General features: G+C 36.8%; 2 protein-coding genes and 1 pseudogene across 2 annotated transcripts; all 3 read left to right on the forward strand.

The window, feature by feature from the left end:
* Positions 1–2,212: 2,212 nt before the first annotated feature.
* On the forward strand, positions 2,213–2,578 carry LOC147548981 (uncharacterized). Its single transcript, XM_086668166.1, has one exon. It carries the CDS (start codon positions 2,213–2,215, stop codon positions 2,576–2,578), a length of 366 nt encoding a protein of 121 aa, XP_086524292.1.
* Positions 2,579–5,281: 2,703 nt separating this feature from the next.
* On the forward strand, positions 5,282–6,091 carry LOC147548982 (uncharacterized). The gene has a single exon (XM_086668167.1). The coding sequence runs from the start codon at positions 5,282–5,284 to the stop codon at positions 6,089–6,091; it is 810 nt and encodes a 269-aa protein (XP_086524293.1).
* A 782-nt stretch (positions 6,092–6,873) lies between these two features.
* LOC147548983 (uncharacterized) lies at positions 6,874–7,750 on the forward strand (annotated as a pseudogene).
* The last annotated feature ends 16,686 nt before the right edge of the window (positions 7,751–24,436 follow it).

Raw genomic sequence — 24,436 nt, forward strand, 5'->3', positions numbered from 1 at the left:
GACTAAAAAGAAATAGCCACGGCTTTGGGGCATAAAGAAAAGTCTCTGGAGAATAAAGACTTCGTCAGTTAAGATTGACTTCGGGGGTATATTTATTCTGTAGTCCAAAAATAAATATACTTGTTATTTAACACTCAATCTTTATCTTCGCCACACACTAATTCCAACCACCAACCTTAGAATTCAAAATTTCCATTAGTCAAACTTCTATACCATATTATCCTCCTGCTAGAAAAACTTAATCTTGAAACATACCCTAATCATAAAATCATCCATGGGTATCTTGTGTCAGTAATAAAAAAGATTTAAGAAGTTTCTTAGGAATTAAGATTTTAGTAGGAATATCAACACAAACCTATCCACAAGAATACGAACTTTGCCTGCCTCCCATATTGACGATTTGGTAGAAAACTTTTAATTTTCTCAAATTCCATCCAGGCAAACTTGCCTTTAAAAACTTTGGGCATTGCCTATAAAATCACCCTTAGAGATTGGCTCAGTGGTTGAGGCATTGAGTTGTGGGGATTCGAATCCCACTATAACCAATTTGAAGTATTTAAACTTTTATATATTCAAATGATTCAATTCAACTACCCTAAACCCAATAAAATTCAATTCAGCTACCTTCCATAAATCCCTATAAACTTTCAATTCATCTACCATAACTTTTGTACAATTCAATTTATCTACCTTAAACTCTATAAATTTCAACTTATCGAGGTTTTCCCATTTTCGACATGTTTGAGTCCATTTTAAAGGTTTTGCCCTTTTCGACAAAAGTAAGTTGATGCGTCTTGCTGAATTTTATCCGTTAGATTTTAGTAATCTTGACACTATGCCACTTAGTTCTCAGCTTGATAATTACATCTACGATACGAGGTAGAATGATGATTTCTCAAATTGAGATGAGATTGGAGCTCTTGCTAGAACATTGGTGGAAACTAAGAGAGATAAAACATATCATTTAATTTATTTGCTTATCACTTTAACACTAACTTTGCCGGTTGCAACTGCCTCCGTTGAAAGAGATTTTTTAGTTATGAAGCTAGTTAACACACGCTTAAGAAACAAGATGAGTGATCCATGGCTGAATGATAGTTTAGTAGTCTTTATTGAAAAAGAAGTTCTGAGTGAAATTGACAATGAGTCGATTATACGAACATTTTAAAATATGAACTCTCGTATATGTCAATTGCGTTTGTAATCGTTGATGCGTTAATGTAACTAATAAATATAAATATTTTGTTAATTATTGTGTTTGTAAAAAAAATTATTTAAGTATATAAATCCGCACCCCCTAAACGAAAATCCTAGATCCGTCCCTCTATACGACATCACATAATTTTTAAGAAAGATCTTCTAGCCACTAATTTTACAAAATGGAAAAGACCAAATAACGTTTGATTGGGTGACAAGAGAATCAGAGAGAAAGAGGGGGAAAGTAACTCGAATAGGGCAGGTGGATATTCTTGAAGTTCTTGTACGGTGAGATTTTCTGTTTGAAGCTGAATTATTCGGTTATAATTTAAGGATAACAGTACAATTTAACCAAAAACAAATATTTTAAAATAAAAAGTGTAGGGTAGCAAAATTATAGCTAGGTTCATTTTCTTTTGACAAGATATAGCTATAATAATCTTGTGAATTATTGTTTTCATCCTGATGTTGCTAATGCAATTCTAAGTATTAATTTGAAGGCGCAGAGAGAAGTTGAAGCAAAATGGTCGTTAGCCAAATCTGAAAAATATACCATTAGCTCAATGTACTACCACTTAAGAACAACTAACAACCACAGTAATACCGAAAGAATAGAATGGAACTTTATATGGCACATCAACACAACGTCGAGGATCAAGCTATTTCTATGGAAATGTTATACTAATAGCCTACCAGTCAGAGGCAAAATAGGTAAATTTATAGGTAGCAGCTACAACTGCCCCTATTGTAACAACATGGAATCACACAATCATGCACTACTTCATTGTCCATTGCTAGAACTATTTGGTTTTACTTTATTGTCTTTACAGACGAAATCACAGATGTCAAAGAATGGATTCTTACGTGGAAAAATCTGGATGAAGAAATATCAAGTCTTTTCGCCAAAATTATATGTGAAAAGCGAGATGCGAGAAATGCTTTTCTAAACAGTCACCTACTCCGATGAGCATTATAAACAACTCCCACAAAAATTATGAAAGTAATCACAAAAACCATGAAAAAGAAAAAGGAAAATCCCACATGGAACCCCCCTGTCACTCCCTTTGTTAAAGTTAACGTTGATGCTTCGTTTACTATTATTTCAGAAATCGTAGGTATTGGTTGTATTATCCACGACGATAAAGCAAAGTTCATAAAGGCTCTATCAGATGCAACTCGAGGTCAAAATGTGGAGGAATGTGAAACCATATCGATTCTCAAAGCTATGCAATGGGCGAAGGAACTAAACCTCAAATTCATCCATATTGAAAGCGACAACATGAACGTGATCAATCATCTCATGAACGAATCACTCCGAATTCAATGGCAAGCAATAAAACACATGGAAAACATTTACACTCTCAAAACAACATTCAATTGAATCAGATTTCATATAGTTCGAGATAAAGCAACAAATAGGCCGATGCCATAGCAAGATGGAGTAGAAAGAATAATTGTAAATGGATTTGGAGTGAGGCGCTAGAAATTCAGAGCGTTATGTAATCTTTGTTTTTTCCTCAACAAAAAAAAAAGATATAGCTATGTTCATTTAGTGAATCCTTTCAATTATAGTTTAGAACTACCATTGTTATTGGCAGTAAGAAAAGATAAGTTTGTCGTATTCGTTAGTTTTATTTCCCGTACTATTAATATACTATGACTTCCATTGCTACGTGCACGTAAAACAGTTGCACCTGATCGTGTTGTCCATGCTTATTTTGTCTATAAAATAAAAAAGTATCCTTCCGACAATAGAGAGCTTGAGTTTTATTAAAAATCATGTGGACCAATTAATGATAGGGTAAACACACCATTACCAAACGACAAGATAAATTAATTAACTTAATTAAGTGATCATAAAATGTTAATCACTTAATTATTTCCAGATACATGTTATGGTTATATGAAACAACTGGGTCAAAATTGTTGCTTTTTATAATGTGAATACAAGTCCACTAATGAATATCTGTTGATAACCCACTCCTAACCAAACTTTGTTGACGGGCCAAAAGGGGGCAATTCTTTCCCTTGTTCTTGATTTTTGAAAATTTATTAAGAAATGGACAAACTAACTGATGGGTTCAAAACAACAAAAAAAACTAACTGATGGGTAAATTTAAGCCCTTACTCGTGAATAAAACTTACTGTAAATTTGACAAATACATCTTTCTAACTAGTACTATTAGACTATCAGTACTTTCTAATCTCCATAATTTAAATCAAGCATAAAAAATTACAACAAGGAGATTGATCGCCAAGGAGTAAAAAAGGGTGGGTTTTATGTATAACGTCCTTCTAAGGACATATGATATATTTTTAGTGGTAATACAATGTATCTGTACTAAAATTTCACATTTTCTGTCGATACTTAATTTATTAACTTAGACTAGAAAAGTTTTATGCTATATAAATATCGTAATACACTTGTGTGATCTCTTTTTTCAAAAGAAGTCTTGTGGAAACAATTAATTACAACTGCCCATCAAATGTTTGAAAAAATGGCCCCTTTCTCTAAAAGTTTCAGCCTTTCGTATGGGCCTAAAGTTGAATATTGTTATCTTATTGGAGAAATTGAGAAAGTTGGATCACACTACATGAAAAGGTCAAATAAGCTCACAAATAAGGTCCAAAACAAGTACTATTTTGTGGGCCATTTACATGTATTTGGAAGTTTAAATTTCAACCTTTTGGTTTCATGACTGAGACAGTTTAGGGTTTTTCCATGATTGACTTCTTTTCGGATGGTATTTTCCTATCCTGAAAGCACTCTGTTAGGCTTACCAGATTTTTGCCTAAAAACCTTTTAGCTAGATATTCTATAGGTCAGATTGTTTATCCTGATACTTTTCCGCTCTCATTTACGATAATAATTATTCCTAGTGGACTACTTGTGACCTGCAATAAATCATGTAGGCCTTTCTAGGAAACGGGCCAGAGGAAGCACGAACATCCAATCATGGGATCTACTGTAAGATCCATACGGATGACGGATCCAACCCGGACACCCGAATGTCCAACCTGTACGATTACTTGATTAGTCTTGTGTCTGCATATCTTAGATAAATATAGTTTAGATTTACTTTGTATATCTATATATACTTTAACCTATTCGCATTAGAAATTACAGATAGAAATTATTTTACATATTAACTCAACCTCTAAATTCTCTCTCTCTTGGTTCACCTCTCTTTCTCTCTCGGTTCGGCTCTCTCTCTCTCTCTCTCTCTCTTTCTTTTCTTGATTAATATTAAACTAAGAGGAGGGCCGGCCGTGGGCCCAAAGCAGGCAAAGCCTCGCTTTGAGCCACCTAATAATAAGGGCCACATTTCAATGCAAAATTTTAAAAGCCCCCCCAGAATTTATAAAATGTGTGATAGAATTTGAGGGCCTCCAAAATTTTTTAAAACAATTAATGAGCCACATTTTAAAACACAATTCAAGCCCACATTCTTTAAAACATAAACCCTAGTCCTTAGGGTGCCCATCTCAAATTAACACAACCCACCACCATCTCCTACAAGTCTCAACAGTTACTCCACTTCACCATTCCCATTTCCCACGAACCCCACATTCCCACTTCCCACTTTGACAGTTAGCACTCATTGTTCAATTTTTTAATTCAACAAGACAACAAGGGTCAAGGCATTAAGGATTTAAGGCAACTAATCAAGGTAATTTTTACTCTCTCTCTCTCTCTAACTAAATAACTAAGTAACTAACCCAATAATGATGTTTATCATTGTATTATAATAGGTTGTTTGACTACTTATCTTTCTCTAATCATCTAACTAATCTATATAACTATTAGTCTATTAGACTATTATTGATTTTATTAGTATTATAGATTTCTTCATCATTAGTAATTTAGTATTATTAAATTTTTAGGGTTTGCCATTTGTGGCATCTCTTAGTTTTAGTCTTTTAGATTTCTAAATCATTACTCATTAGTATTACAACATTTTTACCAAAACCTAGCTAGCTCTTCTAATCGATTCACATATTGGCTATTCTTCTTATTATGTTTGCAATCATCATGTGATTAAATTTTTTTGATTGATTTTTAGAGATAGTTGGAGATTTAGCTATGCCTCCTAACAAAGTTCGAAAGCACGTATGCGGGTCTGAAAAGAGAAAAAAGAAGAGAAGAGAAGAAGAATTAGTTCAATCCCAAGTCGGTACTCTCGATAGATTTATTAGACACAATAGAGATATAAACGATGAAAGTGCGGAAGACGGTAGTCACGGTACCACAAATGATAATATGAATGGGGATAGTGTAGATGATATTGAAAGAGATAATATAAGTCAACCCTTAAATGACAATACAAATGAAGGTCTTATTAGTGAGGAACACGGACCTAATAATATTTTTGATCCGAGACATTGGGATGTCATTGACCAAAATTTAAGAGACTTTTTGGTACAAAAAGGTCCAACAAGAATTATAAGTTTCGATTTTCCATTGGATGAATATGGTAGACGTTTCTCTCCTGCATATTATACTCGTTCTACTATAAATGGTGATAAGTATGATAGGACATGGCTAGTATATTCAATTTCGAAAAATAAAGTATATTGTTTTTGTTGTAAGTTGTTCGCTTGTGGAAATACTAGTCAATTAGCATTTGAAGGATTTCAAGATTGGAGAAATCTTACCGGAAGGCTTAAAAGTCATGAATGTAGTAAAGACCATTATGAAGCTTCAAGTAAATGGCATGAATTGGATGTTCGATTGCGAAGAGTTGAAACTATTGACAAACATATACAAGAACAACTTAACAAAGAGAAGGAACATTGGAAAAAAGTATTGAAAAGGATAGTTGGTCTTGTGAGAACTCTTGCTAGAAGAAGTTTAGCCTTTCGTGGGACTAGTGAGAAGATTGGTGAAGAATAATGGAAACTTTTTGGGCATTATTGAATGGGTTGCGGAGTTTGATGAAGTACTAAAATTGCATCTTGAACGTATTAAAAATGGCGAAATTCATTATCATTATCTTAGTCACAATATCCAAAACGAATTGATATTGATGTTGGCTTCCGAGACTAAGAACATGATTGTTAAAAGAATTTAAGATGCCAAGTACTACTCAGTAATTCTTGATTGCACTCCCGATACAAGTAATGAGGAACAAATGTCGTTAGTAATAAGACGTGTCAATTTGCAACAACTCCCATAAAAGTGGAAGAATTTTTTCTTGGGTTCTTAAAGTAGAAGATACATCTGGACTTTGTCTTTTCAATGTCCTTAAGAATGAACTAAAAAATCTTCATTTGAATATTAATAATGTCAGAGGACAAGGATATGACAACGGGTCTGATATGAAAGGTAAACATAAAGGTGTACAGAAAAGATTACTTGAAATAAATTCAAGAGCATTCTACACGCCTTGTGGTTGTCATAGTCTTAGTATCTTAACTTGTGATATGGCTAACTCGTGCTCTAGAGGAATTTCTTTCTTTGGAGCGGTGCAAAGTATTTATGTATTATTTTCATCTTCAACAAAGCGTTGGCAAATCTTAAAAGAGAACGTGCATGGTTTTGATGGTATCACACTGAAATCTCTTTCACAAACTCGATGGGAAAGTCGGGCTGAAAGTGTCAAAGCAATACGGTATCAAGCTCCACAAATACGAGAAGCTTTACAAAAATTGGTTGAAACAAGTGATGATTAAAAAATGATTCATGATGCTGAAAACATAATAACACAAGACTTAGAGAATTTTGAGTTCTTACTTAGTATGGTTATTTGGTACAATATTTTGTTCGCGGTAAATTCTGTTAGCAAAGCACTTCAAACCGAAGATATAGATATTAATATTGTATTAGATAAATTTGAAGGACTCATTCGTTATCTTGAAAGTTATAGAGATGTGGGATTTGCAGAAGCCGTGATTGAAGCTAAAGAGATTACAATTAAGATGGGAGTTGAAGCTATATTTCGAGAAAAGCGTATAATTCGTAGAAGAAAACAGTTCGACGAAAATGTAAATGAAGATGCATCACTATCAGCTGAAGAATCATTTAGAATAAATTACTTCATATACATATTGGATCATGCCATATCTTCATTTAAAAGTAGATTCGAACAATTTCAGGATTACAAAAAAATATTTGGATTTTTGTTTGATTTGAATAAGCTAAACTCTATAGAGGATGGTGATTTGAGAGATTCATGTGCTTCACTAAAAACTTTTCTAAAGTTTAACGAGTCATATGATATAGATGGGCTTGACTTGTTCTCTGAGTTGAAAGTGTTGAAGCGTCTTGTACCAATAGAGGTAAAAAAACCAATGGAAGTGTTAAATTTTTTTAAAAGAAATGGAAGGCTTCTACCCTAATGCATGGATTGCATATAGGATTTTGTTAAGTATACCCGTCACCGTTGCATCTGCCGAAAGAGGTTTCTCAAAGTTGAAGTTGATCAAGTCTTATATTCGATCTACTATGTCACAAGAAAGATTAGATGGGTTAGCTATCTTGTCAATTGAGAGACAAATGACTGAAAATCTCGACTACTCGACAATTATTAGTGATTTTGCATCTAAAATGTAAGAAGAGTGAAACTTCAGTGAATTTAATTATCAATACCTTTTTTTGAATATAAATATAATAAAAATATGTAAGTACTTATAATTTTTTCTCATATAATTATGATTCGCGTAAAGTATAGGGGCCACATTTTTCGGTTCTCGCTTCGGGCCACCAAAATGTCAGGACCGGCCCTGTAAGAGGTTAATTATCCCTCTTCGCATGGTATAAGAGCCATAATATTTTTCTTTACTTAGTAATGACTTCCGTTGATTATTCTTCTGAAACTACTCCACCAATCACTACGAATTCATCTGTACCTTTTGATGTCCATCATTCGGATTCTCCCACAACCATTCTCATCACTTTCTCCTTGCAGGAGATAACTATTCTTTATGGTCTCGAGGAATGACCAAAACTCTTCGTGCGAAGGACAAGCTTGGTTTTGTTGATGGATCAATCTCTAAACCCACCAACCCTAATGAACTACACTTATGGGAACGTTGGAATGACTTGGTCTCAAGTTGGCTTATCAACTCTGTTGATCCGTTTCTCCGCTCATCTATTCTCTATGATGATGATGCTTCTGATGTCTGGAAGAATCTATATACATCACTAAAACAGAAGGTTCTAACGTTTCTATGTACATCACTAAACTCAAGTCTCTCCAAGACGAATTGAAATCTTTAATGACAGTTGACCCTTGTATCTGTGGTTATTGTCGTTCTCTACTTGACTGTTCAAATGAAGATAGGGTCATGGAATTCCTGCAGGGTGTAGATGACCACTTCTTTGCTATTCGGAGTCAGATCCTTCTAATGCTTTCCTATCTCTTTTACGTATTCGCTCACTTGTGAAGCAAGAAGAGGTACAACAAAACATTGTTTCCTCCCCACTGATCGGAACCGAAGCGGCTGCTTTTGTCATCGGTCAAACAAAAACGGGTTACTCACGACCCGACATGCAACGCTCCAACGCCCCAGACCGTACAATGACTTCTGCAAGTCCCATGGACACCACAGATCCACTTGTTATCAACTCCATGGTTAACCAATCTAGCCCGCGCGCTCATAACAGACTACGGTCTGAACCCGTCACTGCATCGATTCAAGGAGAATCCAGGCGGTGCCTTTAGCGATGTCTTTGACAACCGAACAATATCAAGCTCTTCTAAACCTCCTAGACCAGCACAAGACGCCTAACAACACCTCCACTGTAGGCACCTCTGCTACTAAAATTAACTTAACCGGTATGTCCTTCTACCCTTTTCCATAGGTCATTGACTCGGGTATCTCATTTTTCTTCGTGTACCAATGCACCGTCCAATTACTTTGTTTGATTGCCAGACGATACTCGAATTAGGGTTTTACATATTGGTTCAATTACGTTTAACAATGAGTTTTATTTAACAAACGTTCTTCACATAGCCTCCTTTAAGTTAAATCTTATTTTCGCCTCTGACTGATGGGTCATGAAAATGTCCCATCTAAGTCGTTTAATTTAGCCAAGTTAGTCGGTTTCGAGTCTTTATTATAATAAAATGGTTGGTTTTCTTGATTAGGTGTCTTTTGCGGAGTTAGATGTGAAAAACGGTTAAAAACGAGGAAAAGATGCATGAAGGGTATTTTGGTCATTTGGAGTCAAGGACAATCTTGTAATTTGGCTAAGGTCAGTGCGTGGTTGAAAAGTAGAGGTCGAGACGAGTCCGTAGGAGAAAACGGAAGTCAAATCGGAGTCCGGGCGAAGGAATAAATCAAGGTCAAAGTTGAGTCAAAGGCTTTTGACCAAGTGAGACACATTCGGTAGACATTCGGACGTGCGGGATTCTGCGGGACACGTGGCGCGCTCTAGGGACCGGTGTATCCAATTTCCGTGTTTCCGCTGGACAACGAAATGGCCCTTATAAGCCTGATTCAGTGTGACGCGCTGTAACTTGCTTCTGTACTCCCACTGCCACGTTTTAATCCTGACCGCTTGCTCCCGCGTTACCAAGATCCAACGGTTTCCGAGATTCAGCTCTATTTCTTATTATTCCGTGTTTTCCGAAGCAGATAGGTACCTTCTCCCGGACGCGTGGTCTTCTACCAACTCTCCAGATCCGTGTCTTGAAGATCCGACGGCTTCTGACCTTGTCATGGCTTGTTAAGTTGCTACCGGCTATACCATAGCATCCAAATTTCCCAGCCAAACCCAGCCGCCGCCCAGACTTGTTCTATTTAGGGTTTTCTTCATATTTAACCCTAGAAATTCCTAAAATGACCCTTCCTTTTATCTTTTCTACCATTTAACCCACCAAAAACCCTCACCCATCTATAAATAAATCTCTTTCTCCTCCATTAAACCTAGACTTGCAAACCCTCTCAATCCCTCTTCTCTATTCTCATACCTCTTCTTACCTAATCCCTCTTCTCTAATCCCTCTTCTCTATTCTCATACCTCTTCTTACCTAATCCCTCTTCTCTAATCCCTCTTCTCTATTCCCTTACCTTCTCTTTCTCTACTTTTCTTTCTCTAACCCTAAAACCACCTCTAACCTATCCTTTCTTACCTATTTCTTTTTCTCTTCTCTACTATTAAATCCATTTTCTCCATTATTTTTCCATCTTTCTCTACTACTACTTCTTCTCTACCACTATTCTTTCTTCCATTAATAGTCTTCTCCTTCTTTCTTCCATGTTCTTCTATCATCTTTATCCCCTTTCATCTCTTCTTTCTACATCTAATTTCTTCCTTCTCTTTCTTTTTCTTATTTGGGTGTAATAAAATAGCTATTACTTGGAATTCTTGGAGTAAGATTCTTGAGCACAAATGGAGCAAATCTTAGACAAATTGGAGATACATGGGGATATGGAATTTGATTGGTGATTTCTTTCCATTAATTTCTTAGTATTTTCATTTATTTTACAATGTCAATGAATGTTATTCTAGATTCCATGTATAGTTAATTTAGTCATCTAAGGTTGTAAATGAAACCCATTTTGGATTTTTATAATACTTGTTCTTTGTAATTAAATCCTTTGATGTGCTTTAATGTCTATTGATTGTTTATCTATATGGATTGGATTTTCTTTCCATTACTCATGCCTCATAATTAGATATTTCATACTTTCGTTAAGTTGTTAGATGGAGTATGTTTTTTAGATGATGAATAATAGTTAAGTGATCCGAATCTTTATAAGGAAGACAATTAGAATTAGTGATTATAAAATTGTTTTATCTAGAACATCATCCGGAATCCAAATAGTTCATTATATTGGATCCCGAGTATATACAAAAGAGATTTAAGTAATTAGTGCTTGTTTTATAAAGTGAAAATTGCGGGGGATTTTATAACCTTAGATATCCTCTTACCTCTCTCTTAGATAGTTTAGTTAGTTTTATTTGTTTTCTTACTTCTTCCAAATCAATCATCAAATTTATGAGTGGGTTGTGTGTGTTAGTCTAAGTTAGCTATTGACATTTTGATTATTGGGCTAAACTCGCCGTCAATATCCGAAGTTACCTACCTATTCCTTGGGACGATTTCCCGATTTACAAATTATACTATAACTTGACCCCGTATACTTGCGGGAATAGACCTATTTTAGGCCTATCAAACATCCCCAAACTTAGATTTTGCTAGTCCTCGAGCAAAAACAAAACAAAAGAAAAGACCTAACTCACTTTCGGAGGCATCCCGGTTGCATTTAGCGTATGCAACAAGCCGTTAAACCCCTAGGTTGCCCTAGTGGACGAGTGTGGTCTTGTGAGGGTTTCCATAGATGACACCCACAAACATCATGGTTTCAAATACACAAGGGTCCAACATCCAAATCATAGATAAGCATGGTTCATATAGTGAAGGGTTTAAGCATGTCAAAACATAATGAATCAAGTAAACAAGTTCATATAAAAGCTAAAGATCTCTTCACTAATGGTCTTACCCTAAAATGCAAGTGTCATACCATAATAAGCACATCTATGTTCCGAAGTCACAAAACCTTGATTCCCAAGTTAGTACATTTCGCCTCGACTTCGGCCTCACGGACATACACTCCAAAAATGAAATCACTCAAGAATGGTTCGCTCGTATGTGTGAGTGTGATCACTTAACTAGGACTCAACACATAAAAAGGGGTGAGGATAACATTTTGGAACGAATGATCTTCGAAAAGGAATTAGCCACTAATAGAGTGGGGAAGCTCACTCGCCCTTCTCACCCATTCTACCCTCTAAAAATCCCTTCTAAAGTTTAGCGGATACTAGAGATGGATGATGATGGTGGATTCCCGAGAATTTTGACCTCTTCATAATGGTAGAACCTCTTAAGCATCTCAACATTTGTTTCTTGCTTCGAATACTTATTCATGAACAAAAACACCAACACATATTTACAATCACATCACTCACACCAAAGAGCTAACACATGCTCAAACATACACAAAAATCACTTTTTTCACTTTTTTTTTTTTTTTTTTTCATATCACTTTTTTTTCAATTTTTTTTTTTTTTTTTTTTCATAACACAAATACAATCAACTAAAACAAAATACAACACACATAACTCTATTCTTGCAATCAACTTTTCATTTCATACTTGCTTTTGACATTCTTCATTCTTTTATCTCATGTCTTCATTCTCGGGATATAAGATGATGGATGGTGATGGGGTATCCGCTTTCCTCTAGTTGGCATTCTCATTGGGTTTCATGGACTACAAGGGCAAGGTTAATTCGCTATCCTAATGTCACTCCTAGTGGCTAAGGAAATTGAGCACACGAGATCAAATGAGCTCTTTTACAAGTTACGAGGTTGAGTAGCTCTTCATTCTACTCGGAGTTAGCGTGGAAGAGTACACTCGAATGGCAATTTAGGCTTTGAGCTCTCACATGGGTTAAGTCTCCACTAATGACTACTCTAGGTCTCTTAGAAATGTTTCTTCTTCACTAAGATGTCACTCACATGGCACAACACAAACACTAAAAGACTCGACTTTCATGCAAAGGCCATTAGCAATCACTAAACTCATCAACTCGACACATATGCATCAAAATTCTTAAAACTATCACTAGAATCACATGCAAATCTACTTAAAATGTTCAAAATTTTCAAATTTTGGCTAATTTGAACCCTTTTGTCTTTCAAACCCATGGTCATGCATTGGTTATTGTCATATCCCGCATCCCCAAACTTAAAACTAACATTGTCCTCAATGTTCTAAGCATACACTCACCAAAAGATAAAGAGGCACGTTAATCTAAAGAGAAGAGTGGAGAGATATTACCATAACCGAAGGAGATAAAAGATGATACTACCAAGGCTCATGTATAAAGAGGTTCCAAGTTGATGCCAAGCTCGCGCCATCCCCAAACTTGGAACAAACCACGCCTTAGAAGTAAAACATATAAGAATTGCTCCTAAAAGAACAACAAATATCATGAGAATGAATCACATAAAAGACATGACCACATAAAAATCTACCACTAACGTGGGTATACACGATTGCATTGAGCTATGCAATTAGCCTTTGATTATCTTGATTTCACACAAGAACACGAGTTATGTCTCGTGGAGGGTTTCCAGAGATGATACCCACAAACATCAAGACCCATCTCAATCGGTCTAACGATCATAAAGCAAAAGACGGAAAATTTGGGGGTCATCCCAAAGAAAGCTATATATAAATGGTAATCGTCTCACAACTATGAATAAACTATAAAGTGCAAGTAAGACGATTGAAGAAAATAAGCCATCCCCAAACTTAGTGGATGCACGGCCCACTAAGTAAGCATAAATGCTAGGGGCAATGACTAAGAAGTCGTCAAAAGGATCGACATATAAGTGAAGGGCTAAGAGGTCAGTCGAAGGCAAAAAGTCATCCGGAAGCTTAGTGGATATAACATCCACTATGTCCATAGACGTCTTCGGGAAGACGTCTAAAACGTCCCAAAAGAGATCAACGACCGAAGACGTCTAAAACGTCCCAAAAGAGATCAACGACCGAGTCTAATAACATGTGGAAAGTCGAACTAGACTTTAAGGGTAAGGCAATAGGCTCGGGGACCAAGTCAAGGTCCATGGCTTCCTTAGGTAAATAGTCTGACAAACTATCCAACATGTCTCTAACTACTACGTCATCAATATCCTCAAAGGCATCTGGAGCCTCGCAGTTAATTATAACATCATGTCTGGCATCTAAGACTGACTCCCTACAAGTGTGGAAAATCAAAAAGTTCAAAATAATGTCATCCCCAAACTTGTTCATAGAGCCATCATCCTGAATCTCAAAGTCTAATGTAGTCCTATCATGATGAGATGACACATGGTGAGGAAACGAGACAACAAGGTTATCAGTTTGTTCAAGTTCTTGGGTCCTCTCAGTTGATTCGTCGACATTTAACTTAGTACTAGGGTATGACGTATTACCCTCGCCATCGGACCTAGTACCCTCTTGAGTTTGGGGTGGTAAAACCCCTTCCTCGTCGGCTAATAACTGTGATGTAATCATCTGTACTTGATGATTTAGAGACTCAAACTGATGATTTAGAGACTCAAACCTCTGTTGTAACTCTTGTTGCATTTGAATCTGCGTCTGTTGAAATAGGTCTTGTGTCTCTTCATGTTGTAACATCATTTCAGTCAGACGACTCACAGACTCTAATTGAGATCTATCTTCAAGAGTCTCTTCGTGATAAGGCTCACAAGTGTAATTAAATGAAGACTCTTGATAATAACTCCCACCGTACATACTAGGATCATACCTGCCTCTAAAATCATTGGTCTCAGGATAATGTGGACTATAAGGTCTCTCATACATATTTAGTGTCGGACCATATCCATCACTAATTCGACCATCTCTACACATCCGTCGGTATTCTCCTAGGGTCATACGAGATCTGTCATGCTCAAATGGTCTATTCCCCTCACTAATCGAAACATCCCTACACATCTGTTGGTATTCACCTAAGGTCATATCAGGTCGGTTAGTGCGGGGAATCCTCGAAACAAGCTCATCATCATCAACATCGAATGGCCAACCGTTATAAGAACGGGCCATGATCTAACAATATTCAAAGATGACAACACATAATCACAAAATGGGAACTAACAATTATAGAACTAAACAATCACACAAAAGTAAGAAGGAAGAGATAGAATGCGATACTATCGACTTTTCGCTTTACTTCTCGATTCCTTCCTTTCCTTCGCTCCTATGCTCTTCTGGCTATTTCCCTTAAATGGTACCTAAAAAAAATATATAAGAAAATAGAAAAATAAATAAAGCAAAAATGTCTTAGTAAGAAATTAACACTAAACTAATGAACAAACAAACAAACGATATCCAAACTACTAAACCTATCCCCGGCAGCGGCGCCAAAAACTTGATAGGCCTAAAATAGGTCTATTCCCGCAAGTGCACGGGATCAAGTTATAGTAAAATTAGTAAATCGGGAAATCGTTCCAAGGGACAAGTAATTTTATCTAAATCTTAAATTAACCCTCCATTCATTAATTTTGGTTTGATTTTGTGAAAACTATTTTTAAAAGAAAACAAGAAAAGAGTAAAGAATAATGAAATCAAGATGGGAAAGAAATCTAGGGTTCTTGATTTTACCACATAAATGGACTATCTAAAACATGCATTCAATTAACAAATTCCTTTTTTCATATATAACTCAAAATCTAACATAATAAACTATTTAGATTCCGGAAGATATTCTTTAATAACACATTTCAAAAGCATTTATATTTTAATTGATTATCACATAAAAGTTATATTCCTTAATAATCATTCATCATCTAATAAGCATATCTCATCTAATAACTTAACAAAAGCATGAAATATCTCACTATGAAACATGAATAAAGACAAGGTTATAAGATCTATATGAAATAACAATTAATAGACATTGAAGCTTAATACAAGGATTCATTAATTAATAACATATTTCAAAATAAGCCCAAGTATGGGTTTCCTCTACACCCTAGATACAAGATTAGCTACTCATGAAATCTAAAGTAATATTCATTGAAATTCTAAAGTAAATGGAATTACAAAAGATAATGAAAAGAAATCACCAAATGAGATTTAGATCCATAACTCCTTGTGCCTCCATGTTGATGCCCAATATTAGCTCCAAATGTTCCAAGAATATTACCCAAAACTCCAAATAATAGCTTTTTGGAAGATGAAAGAAGAGAAATTTAGAAGAGAGATAGAAGAAGAAGAAATTTATGAAGAAATTAGAAGTTTGGATGAAGAAATTAGAAGGTTAGATGTAGAGATTAGAAGTAGAAAGAAATTAGAAAGAAGAGATGAAGGTGGTAGAGAAAGTAGTAGAAGAAATGGATTTAGGGTTAGAAGAGGGAAGAAGTGGCTTAGAAATTAGAGAAATAAGCCTTTTGAGAGGGATTTTAAGTCTAGAGAGAAATGAAAGAGGTAGAGATTTATTTATAGATGGGTTGATGGTTAGGGTTGGCTTTTAGAAATGGATTTGTGCATTCATGACGTGCCACGTCACCTGCCATTATCCCACCAGCCAGAATGGTGCCCGAAAGTATCCCACCAGTTTACATTGTTTGACTCCAACTTTGACTATGCATATCTCACTCTTCCGGACTCCGAATTGACTTCCGTTTTCTCCTACGAGCTCGTCTCGGACTCTACTTTTCACTCGTCACTGACCTTGTCCAAATTTCCCAGAATACCCTTGACTCCAAATGACCAAAATACCCTTCAAGTAACTTCCTCCCGTTTTTAATCACTTTTCACACATAACTCTACAAAAGACACCTAATCAAGAAAACCAACCATTTTATTATAATAAAGACTCGAAACGGACTAACTCGGCTAAATTAAACGACTCAGATGGGACTTTTTCATGACCCATCAAACATCCCCAAACTTAGATTTTGCTAGTCCCCGAGCAAAACAAAACAAAACAAGCAAAAACCTAACTCACTTTCGGAGGAATCCCGGTTGCATATGCAACAAGTCGTTAAACCCCTAGGTTTCCTTAGTGGACGAGTTTTGTCTCGTGAGGGTTTCCAAAGAATGTACCCACAAAATTCAAAAACATTTCTAAAATACAATAGGGTCCAAAAGCACTCAAAGTCAACTAAGACAGACCAAAAATGTTAATCTACTAAAAAATTTTAGCAAGCTAATAGGAATCAGTCAAAGTTAACAACACTATACAGACGTTTAAAATTTCTTCACTAATAATCTAGACTCAAAGTGTACGTGACTAGCCACAATGAGAATCACGTCAGTTCCAAGCAGACAGAACCTTGATCCCTATCTTAATACATTTCGCCTCGACTTTGGCCTCAAAGACATACACTCTAAAGATGAAATCACTCAGAAATGGTTCGCTCGTATGTGTGAGTGTGATCACCTAACTTGAACTCAACACATAAAAAGGGTGAGGACAACATTTTAGAACGAATGATCTACGAAAAGGAATATAACCACTAAATGGATTGGGGAAGCTCATTTACCCTTCTCACCCACTCTACCCTCTAATAATGCTTCCTAAAGGTCAACGGATATAAGTAATGAGATGGATGGTGATGAGATCCCGAGAATGTCGACGCCTTCAATGCTAGAGAACTTCAAGCAACTTTCATACTTAGCTTTTTGCTTCGAACACTTATTTTACATAACAAAACTAAAGTTCACATGAACTTTTACACACACTTTCTGTTTTTCAGAGATTTTTCTCTTATCTGTTTTTTTTTTTTGACAATATTACAAACAATGCAATACCAACACTAGTATTCTCAACAATCAACTTTTCCATTTTTCACACTTTGCTTTCACATTCTTCTTCCTTTACTTTTCATGCCTTCATTCTCGGGAGTCATATGATGAATGGATGGTGGAGTATCCGTCTTCCTAAAGTTGACACTATTATCGGGTTTCATGGACTACAAGAGTAAGGTTTATTCGCTATCCTGATGTCACTCCTAGTTGATATGGAAGTTGAGCACGCAAGATCAAATGAGCTCTTTTTATAAAGTTGCGAGGTTGAGTAGCTCTTTACTCTACTCAGAGTCAGTGCAGAAGAGTACGCTCAAAGGTAATAGAAAGGCTCAGAAATCTCACAAGGGTTAGGTCTCCACTAATGATTAATCTAGTTCTCTCAGAACCGTTTACCCTTCACTTCCATAATACTCACATGGCTAACACACAAACGACCTCAAGACTCGAAATTCATGAAGAAACTTTTAACAACCGGATAGTACGATCAACTTGACTCTATAACTATTAACAAGCCAAAAACAACTATTAGACTCACATTTTCGGTCCAAAATTGAAAAATTTTGAACCCTCTTGAATTTTCGAAATGAAGGACTTAGCAAAAGTTCTTCCCTACCCCCAAACTTAAACCAAACATTGTCCCCAATGTTCTGAAGACTATGCCAAAATAAAAAGACGAGAGGAAAGATATTACCATACTCCATTGTCCTATACCAAATGCATGGGTTGCCTCCCAAGAAGCGCTAAGTTTAAAGTCTTCAGCCAGACGATGATAATGAAAAGGAAAGAAAATTACTGTAAACCTACTGGATTAATGGTTGATGACTCCCCATACAATAGCAATCAGAAGATTTGAGGGTCAACCCAAAAAATGAAGTATCCAGGAAGGTTCAGTCTCACATCCACGAAATGATATGACGGTTTAAGTGAGACTTCAAACAAACAAATAAATTATACTGTTTACTGACACGGGTACTTGTGTCTTTCAAGACCGAGCAACGAGGACGACGATTAGGCATGGTGATCTCCATGAGGGTCTCTACTTTCTATGCACGAAGCATAGGGTTTCTTCGTTTACTAGCTTAGGTCTTAATAATGTTAGTAATGTTAGTTCTGATTTATGGCATTGGCGTCTAGGCCACCCATCTATTTCTTGTTTCAAGTATTTTATTTCTAAGATTCCATTTATGCATTTAATTTATGTTATGAATAAAAATCCGTGCGTTATTTGTCCTTGTTCCAGACAACCACGTTTACCTTTCCCTTTTCATATTTCTATTACTTCTCATATTTTTAAACTTGTTTATGCTGACTTATGGGGCCCATTCTCGGTCTCCTCTACTTCGAGATGTCGATATTTTTTAACCCTTATTGGCGACTTTTTGAAGGAGATGTCCTTCGAGCAAAGATGCAATTCAAGCAATTTGTCGGATAGGACAATTGATGAAGAGGATCATCAAGTCCGGATGATTTAGGGGTCGTAGTGTTTATCTAGAAACCAACTACGATCGTCGAATTACTATGTAATTCGCGGTTAACTTCGACCGGATCCTACATCGGGTTACACATAAGAATGTTTATTTGATCGGATGATATGACTAGTGGGATGAGACATATAATCATAGGAGAGTCTCATTAACATATCTCATAGGCCTAAAAGAATTTTAGGCAAAGATAGCACAAAAGGCCCAAAATAAGGGTATTTGGGCCGGGCACCAAAGAAGGTGATTTGGGGCCCGAAAGGGCACGGCCAAGACAATAGTAAGGAAACCAATAAATAGAAACCAATAATAAGGAAAGCAATAAACAGAAACTAGTTTCAATTTTTGAGTATTTCCTTAATCTTATTCAAAAGGGACTTTTAGGAAACCTTATTAGGGTTGGACTCTAACTAGGATTCTATATAATGTCTCTTAGGGACTTGAATAAGGTGTGAAATTTCTCAAGAAGCTTTCTTACTCTACAACATCAAGTAGAGAAAGAAAGAGAGTTGATTCCCAAGCTATCTAACTAGTCATAAATAAGGAGTTATTCTAATCAAACCACCACTGAAGTTCTAGCTAGCTACAAGGTGGGGATCAAATTGATCATTCGGGTGTCTTGAATAAAGGAGTAACACTTGGAGCTCTTGTCCTCACATTCGATTGGAAAGGTTCGAGAGAAAATTTAGCGATTAAGGTAATCCTAAACTCTTAGTTAATTAGTTAATTATTAACTTATGCATGATGATTTTGGGACCTACTAGTGTTAGACATGAGATGTCTGATATTCCGCTTAGAACACTAAAAGACACCAACCACAACCCAAAACTTTTCACGTTATACTTGGGTATTTCTTATGCCCGCTTAATCAGAAAGTAATAAATGAGACACCAATTTTTTGAATTATGTTTCAACACAATTTAACACAACCACCAAAATCTTTCGTTCTGGATAATGGTTTGGAATTTATTAAGAACTATCTTAATCAATGGTTCTTAGATCATGGGGTAATTCATCAAAGAAGTTGCACCCATACCCCCCAGCAAAATGGGGTGGTTGAAAGAAAACATCATCACTCCCTTGAAGTAGCCCGTTCCTTACGTCTTCCAACGCATCTTCCTCTCTCTCTTTTTGGGGTGAATCTGTTCTAGCATTAGTTATTTAATAAAAACTCCCCACTCCTATACTTTGTGTCTTATCTCCTCATAAATTATTATTAGGTTGTCCACCACATCTTTCCCATCTCCGTGGGTTCGTCTGTCTTTGTTTTGCACACACCCTCATTGTTACGAATAAATTGGAATCGCGAGCCTCTCTAGGATTTTTCTTAGGCCACCCAAACGGACAAGAAGGATACCATATCTATAACATCTGATGAGGCACACACTGTTCAGTCGTCCAACGAGTCAACCCGTCTTAAGGCATAGGACTGCTGGACTCGCAACGCTCCACCATCTACGCCCAAATCTAGGAGGTCGGCCAGGATCAGCTAAGGAGATCCAGCCCTGCTTCGCCTAAAACACGATCAGGTCATGTTGGGAATTATATTTATCTAATACATATCCTAATCATGTTACTATTGTTGTAAGTGGAATCTCAATCATCATATAATTAACACTAAGTTGTCCAGGATATATACATGAACTAATCTATGAACTAGAAGGAAAGAATACCTTTATTCGCGTCTTGGCTGGTCTGGCATATAGTTTTTTGATTTTTCAAAAACTCTTCATCCAACCGACTTCTTCCTTCTTCTTCCTACTGTTTTCATGGTGAAAGCTGCTATATTTGCACTATTCACCACCCTGTTTTCATGGTGAAAGCTGTTGTTTTTGCACTATTCACCACCCAAAATCCATGATTTTGAAACCCATTTTTCAAAATTTATAATCCGTAGATCTGTTTTCGAAAACTCTTTTCAAAAATATCAAAATCTAATGATTCTATGCATTGAAATTCTTTCAAATACATGTTTGATTATGTTTTAATCTAATTCAAAACAATCAAAGTTTTGTCTGTATCTTTATTCAAACAATTCTATCTATCAATCTAAGGTTTGAATCTAGTTCGTTCTAGCCAAAGATAGTTTCATGTAAACGGCTTGTGATGCCACTGTTGGGAATTACATGTATCTAATACATATCTTAATTATGTTACTAGTGTTGTCAGCGGAATCTCAATCATCATATGATTAACACTAAGTTGTTCAGGATCTATACATGAACTAATCTATGAACTAGAAGGAAGAAGAATACCTTTATTCGCTTTCCCACGAACTAAATTTCGACCAGTATTCAGAAGATTAAGGGCTTCAAGTGTAGCTCCTCTACTTTAGACACCGAATGTATAACTTGAACTTCTTCCTTTCAGTCAGTTAGGACCTTCGTGTAAGTTGAGATGAAAAACTCATTCCCTAGACTTGATAGATAGAATGGGAGGCTTTTCTCTAAAATCTCCTTCTCTCTCTGAGATGTATGAAATAGATGATTTTCTTCTGAGAAAATTCCACACCTTTTCTGAACTTAGAACTGGTCCTTATATAGGCATATTATTTTAGTAGAGTGTGACTCAAATAAGGAATCCTAAAAGGTCTCTCAGAAAAAGAGAGGCATAAAATTAGAGTTTAATCTAATTTAAACTCTTTAATTAGGGAAAACCCTAATCGGGGTTTCCCCTTAAGTGTGGCCGCCCAAGACAACCCTTAGTGGGCTTGTCTTGGTCGGCCCACACCCCCCTTTTGGCCGGCCAGAGCAATCCCTTTAAGGGATTCCCATTTCGGCCCAAAAGGTGTGCTTTTAGCCCTTTTCAGACTTCTCTTTTGAGCCCGATTCTTTTATATCTTTTAAGTATTATCAGACTGGATCATATCCATCTATATACCAATTCCCATCAGTTTATTCTCACGGTTCAAGTTACCACTCTTATGTGTAACCCGTTGTAGGATCCGGTCTATGTTAGGCGCGGATAACCGAAGTGATCCGATAATTGTAAGCGACTTCTAGCTAAGGATTATGACCTTCTAATTGAACCGGATCGATTGATCTTCCAAATAAGTTTATTATTATCCTATAAGTCAAATCGTACGCATTGCCATCTTGGTCGAAGGGCACTCCTTCGGAAGGTTATACATTTAGACCTTTAGGATATATTTGTATCATGAAGGTCATACCTTCAGACTTAGAATATATCTTCTTCAGGTCAGCCCTGAGATTCTCTAAAGGCGTAAGGGGGATCCACATAAGCAAAGCCGATGCCTTACGCCCTAAATTGGGAAGGCAGAAGCGCGTCGTACGCTTACCGACTTAAACCAGACATATTCTTAAAAAGATCTCAACCGGTTAAAGATCTTGAGTGTTCAAGCAAGCTTGAACTTCAAGAGTCTCAAAGGAGGAAACATCTCCTGGAAGATCTATCACCTCGGGAGGATATCTACGAAGTATCCTTGAACATAGGAACTTTTATTTTTCCTAGATACGAGATAAATTAAAAGGGAAACCCTAACTATGAACAATAGGAAACTTCCCAAAACGGTGAATCACAACCTCCTCATCTACAACGTCTGATTTAAGTCGGTCCACTTTGTTCTATAAAAGGACACCACATCACTTTCTTCAAGGCAACTGACTTAACCTACGTTGAGTAAGTTTACCACAATTCCAAAAAGTTCGATCAATATTCAATGTTTTACTGCAAAAAATAATCTGACTGTCTTGAGCGTCTGAGGGGTTTCCGAATCCTTTGCAGGTTTTTTCCCCAGGTTTCTAAGGAGGTAGGAGCGAGGAGCGGGAGCAGGAAGAAAGAGGGGCAATCTTTCTGACGGAATATCCACTCATCATAGACGATGCCATGCATCAAGTCTCAATTCCTTGCTGATTAAAGGAGAGCCATTTCTTGACATCAACAAATTGCGCTAGAAGGAGGGCATCTCTCCAACAAATATCATCAATTCGATAACAGGAATCTCTATTTAACCCCTTTTTTCGAACAAATATTTTTTGTTTACAACAACAATTTTTGCTCAAGATCCATCCCATCAAGAAGGAACTGATAGAACGACAGATATCACGGTCGTCCAAATTGGGAAACCCCCAGCGACGTTACGTATGTCGGTAACGCGTTGACCAAAGCAGAAAAGAAGGAACTGAGTACATTCCTAAGAGTGCACCGACACGTTTTCACCTCTGGGATAGATGAAGTCCCAAGGATAGACCCTTCTATAATCACCTACAGGTTAAACATAAAAGAAGGAAGCAGACCCGTCAAACAGAAGAAGATGAACTATGTCCCAGAAAAGCAAGCGGAGATCGCAAAGCAAGTTGACAAACTGCTAGCCTCAGGAGTAATCAGAGAAGTTTGATACCCTGATTGGGTAGCTAATGTGGTACTCGTGCCAAAGAAAAATGACACGTGGAGAATGTGCGTTGACTGCACCAACTTAAATAAAGCTTGCCCGGAAGACAATTTTCCTCTACCGTCTATTGATAAGTTGGTAGATTCTACGTTGGGGCATGAATTGCTCAGCTTCATGGATGCATTCGCTGGTTATCATCAAATAGCCATGCACTGGGCAGATCAAGAACGTCGGAGGTACATATCAGAGGCTAGTCAACAAAATATTTGAAGATCAGCTTGAAAAAACCGTTGAGTGCTACGTCGACAATATGATCGTAAAAAGTAAGACCAGCACAAATCTCAAGATAGCTTTCGATAGGCTTCAAGCCTATAACATGAAGTGAAACCTAAAGAAGTGCACGTTCAGAGTAATCTCGGGCAGATTTATCGATTTCATGGTTAGTCACAGAGGGATAGAAGCCACCCCGGCTAAGATCACAACAATGATGGACGTGCACAGCCCTAAAACGCTGAAAGAGGTTCAGAGATTAACAGGAAGACTAACATCTCTCTCACGATTCTTGAACAAAATGGGAGACAAGGCTATCTCCCTTCTTCAAAAGGCTCAAGAATATGTCACAGTTTGACTTGACGGAAGAAGTCGAGCAAGCCTTCCAGAGCCTGAAGACGCATCTGATGAGTTTACCTTTACTAGTCACCCTTAATCCAGAGGATGAATTCACCGTCTATTTAGCGGCATCTAAAGAAGTAGTCTCCACAGTGGTAATAATAATAATCAACGAAGTGATGCATCCGGTATACTTTGTCAGTAAGGTATTAAGCGGAGCAGAGCTGAATTATCCTACAGTGGAAAAGCTAGCTTACGCACTCGTCTTAATGGCTAAGAAGCTACAACTGTATTTCCAAGCTCACACCATAACAATACAGACAGACCAACCACTCAAGAATGTCTTACAGAAGATGGACCTAACAGGGTGGCTGACAAAGTGGGCAGTAAAGCTCAGCGAATTCGACATAAAATACACACCACGCAGTGCCTTAAAGGGGCAAGCGTTGGCTGACTTCATGTCAGAGTGTTCTACACATGGCAGAGATCGGACCTGAGCTGGTTTTAGACCCTCTTCATTGACGGCAT

Source organism: Eschscholzia californica, unplaced genomic scaffold (genome assembly GCF_041429995.1).
Source record: "Eschscholzia californica isolate CP2 unplaced genomic scaffold, dmEscCali1.0.p SCAF_3, whole genome shotgun sequence".
In the NCBI taxonomy this organism is placed as follows: Eukaryota; Viridiplantae; Streptophyta; class Magnoliopsida; order Ranunculales; family Papaveraceae; genus Eschscholzia; species Eschscholzia californica.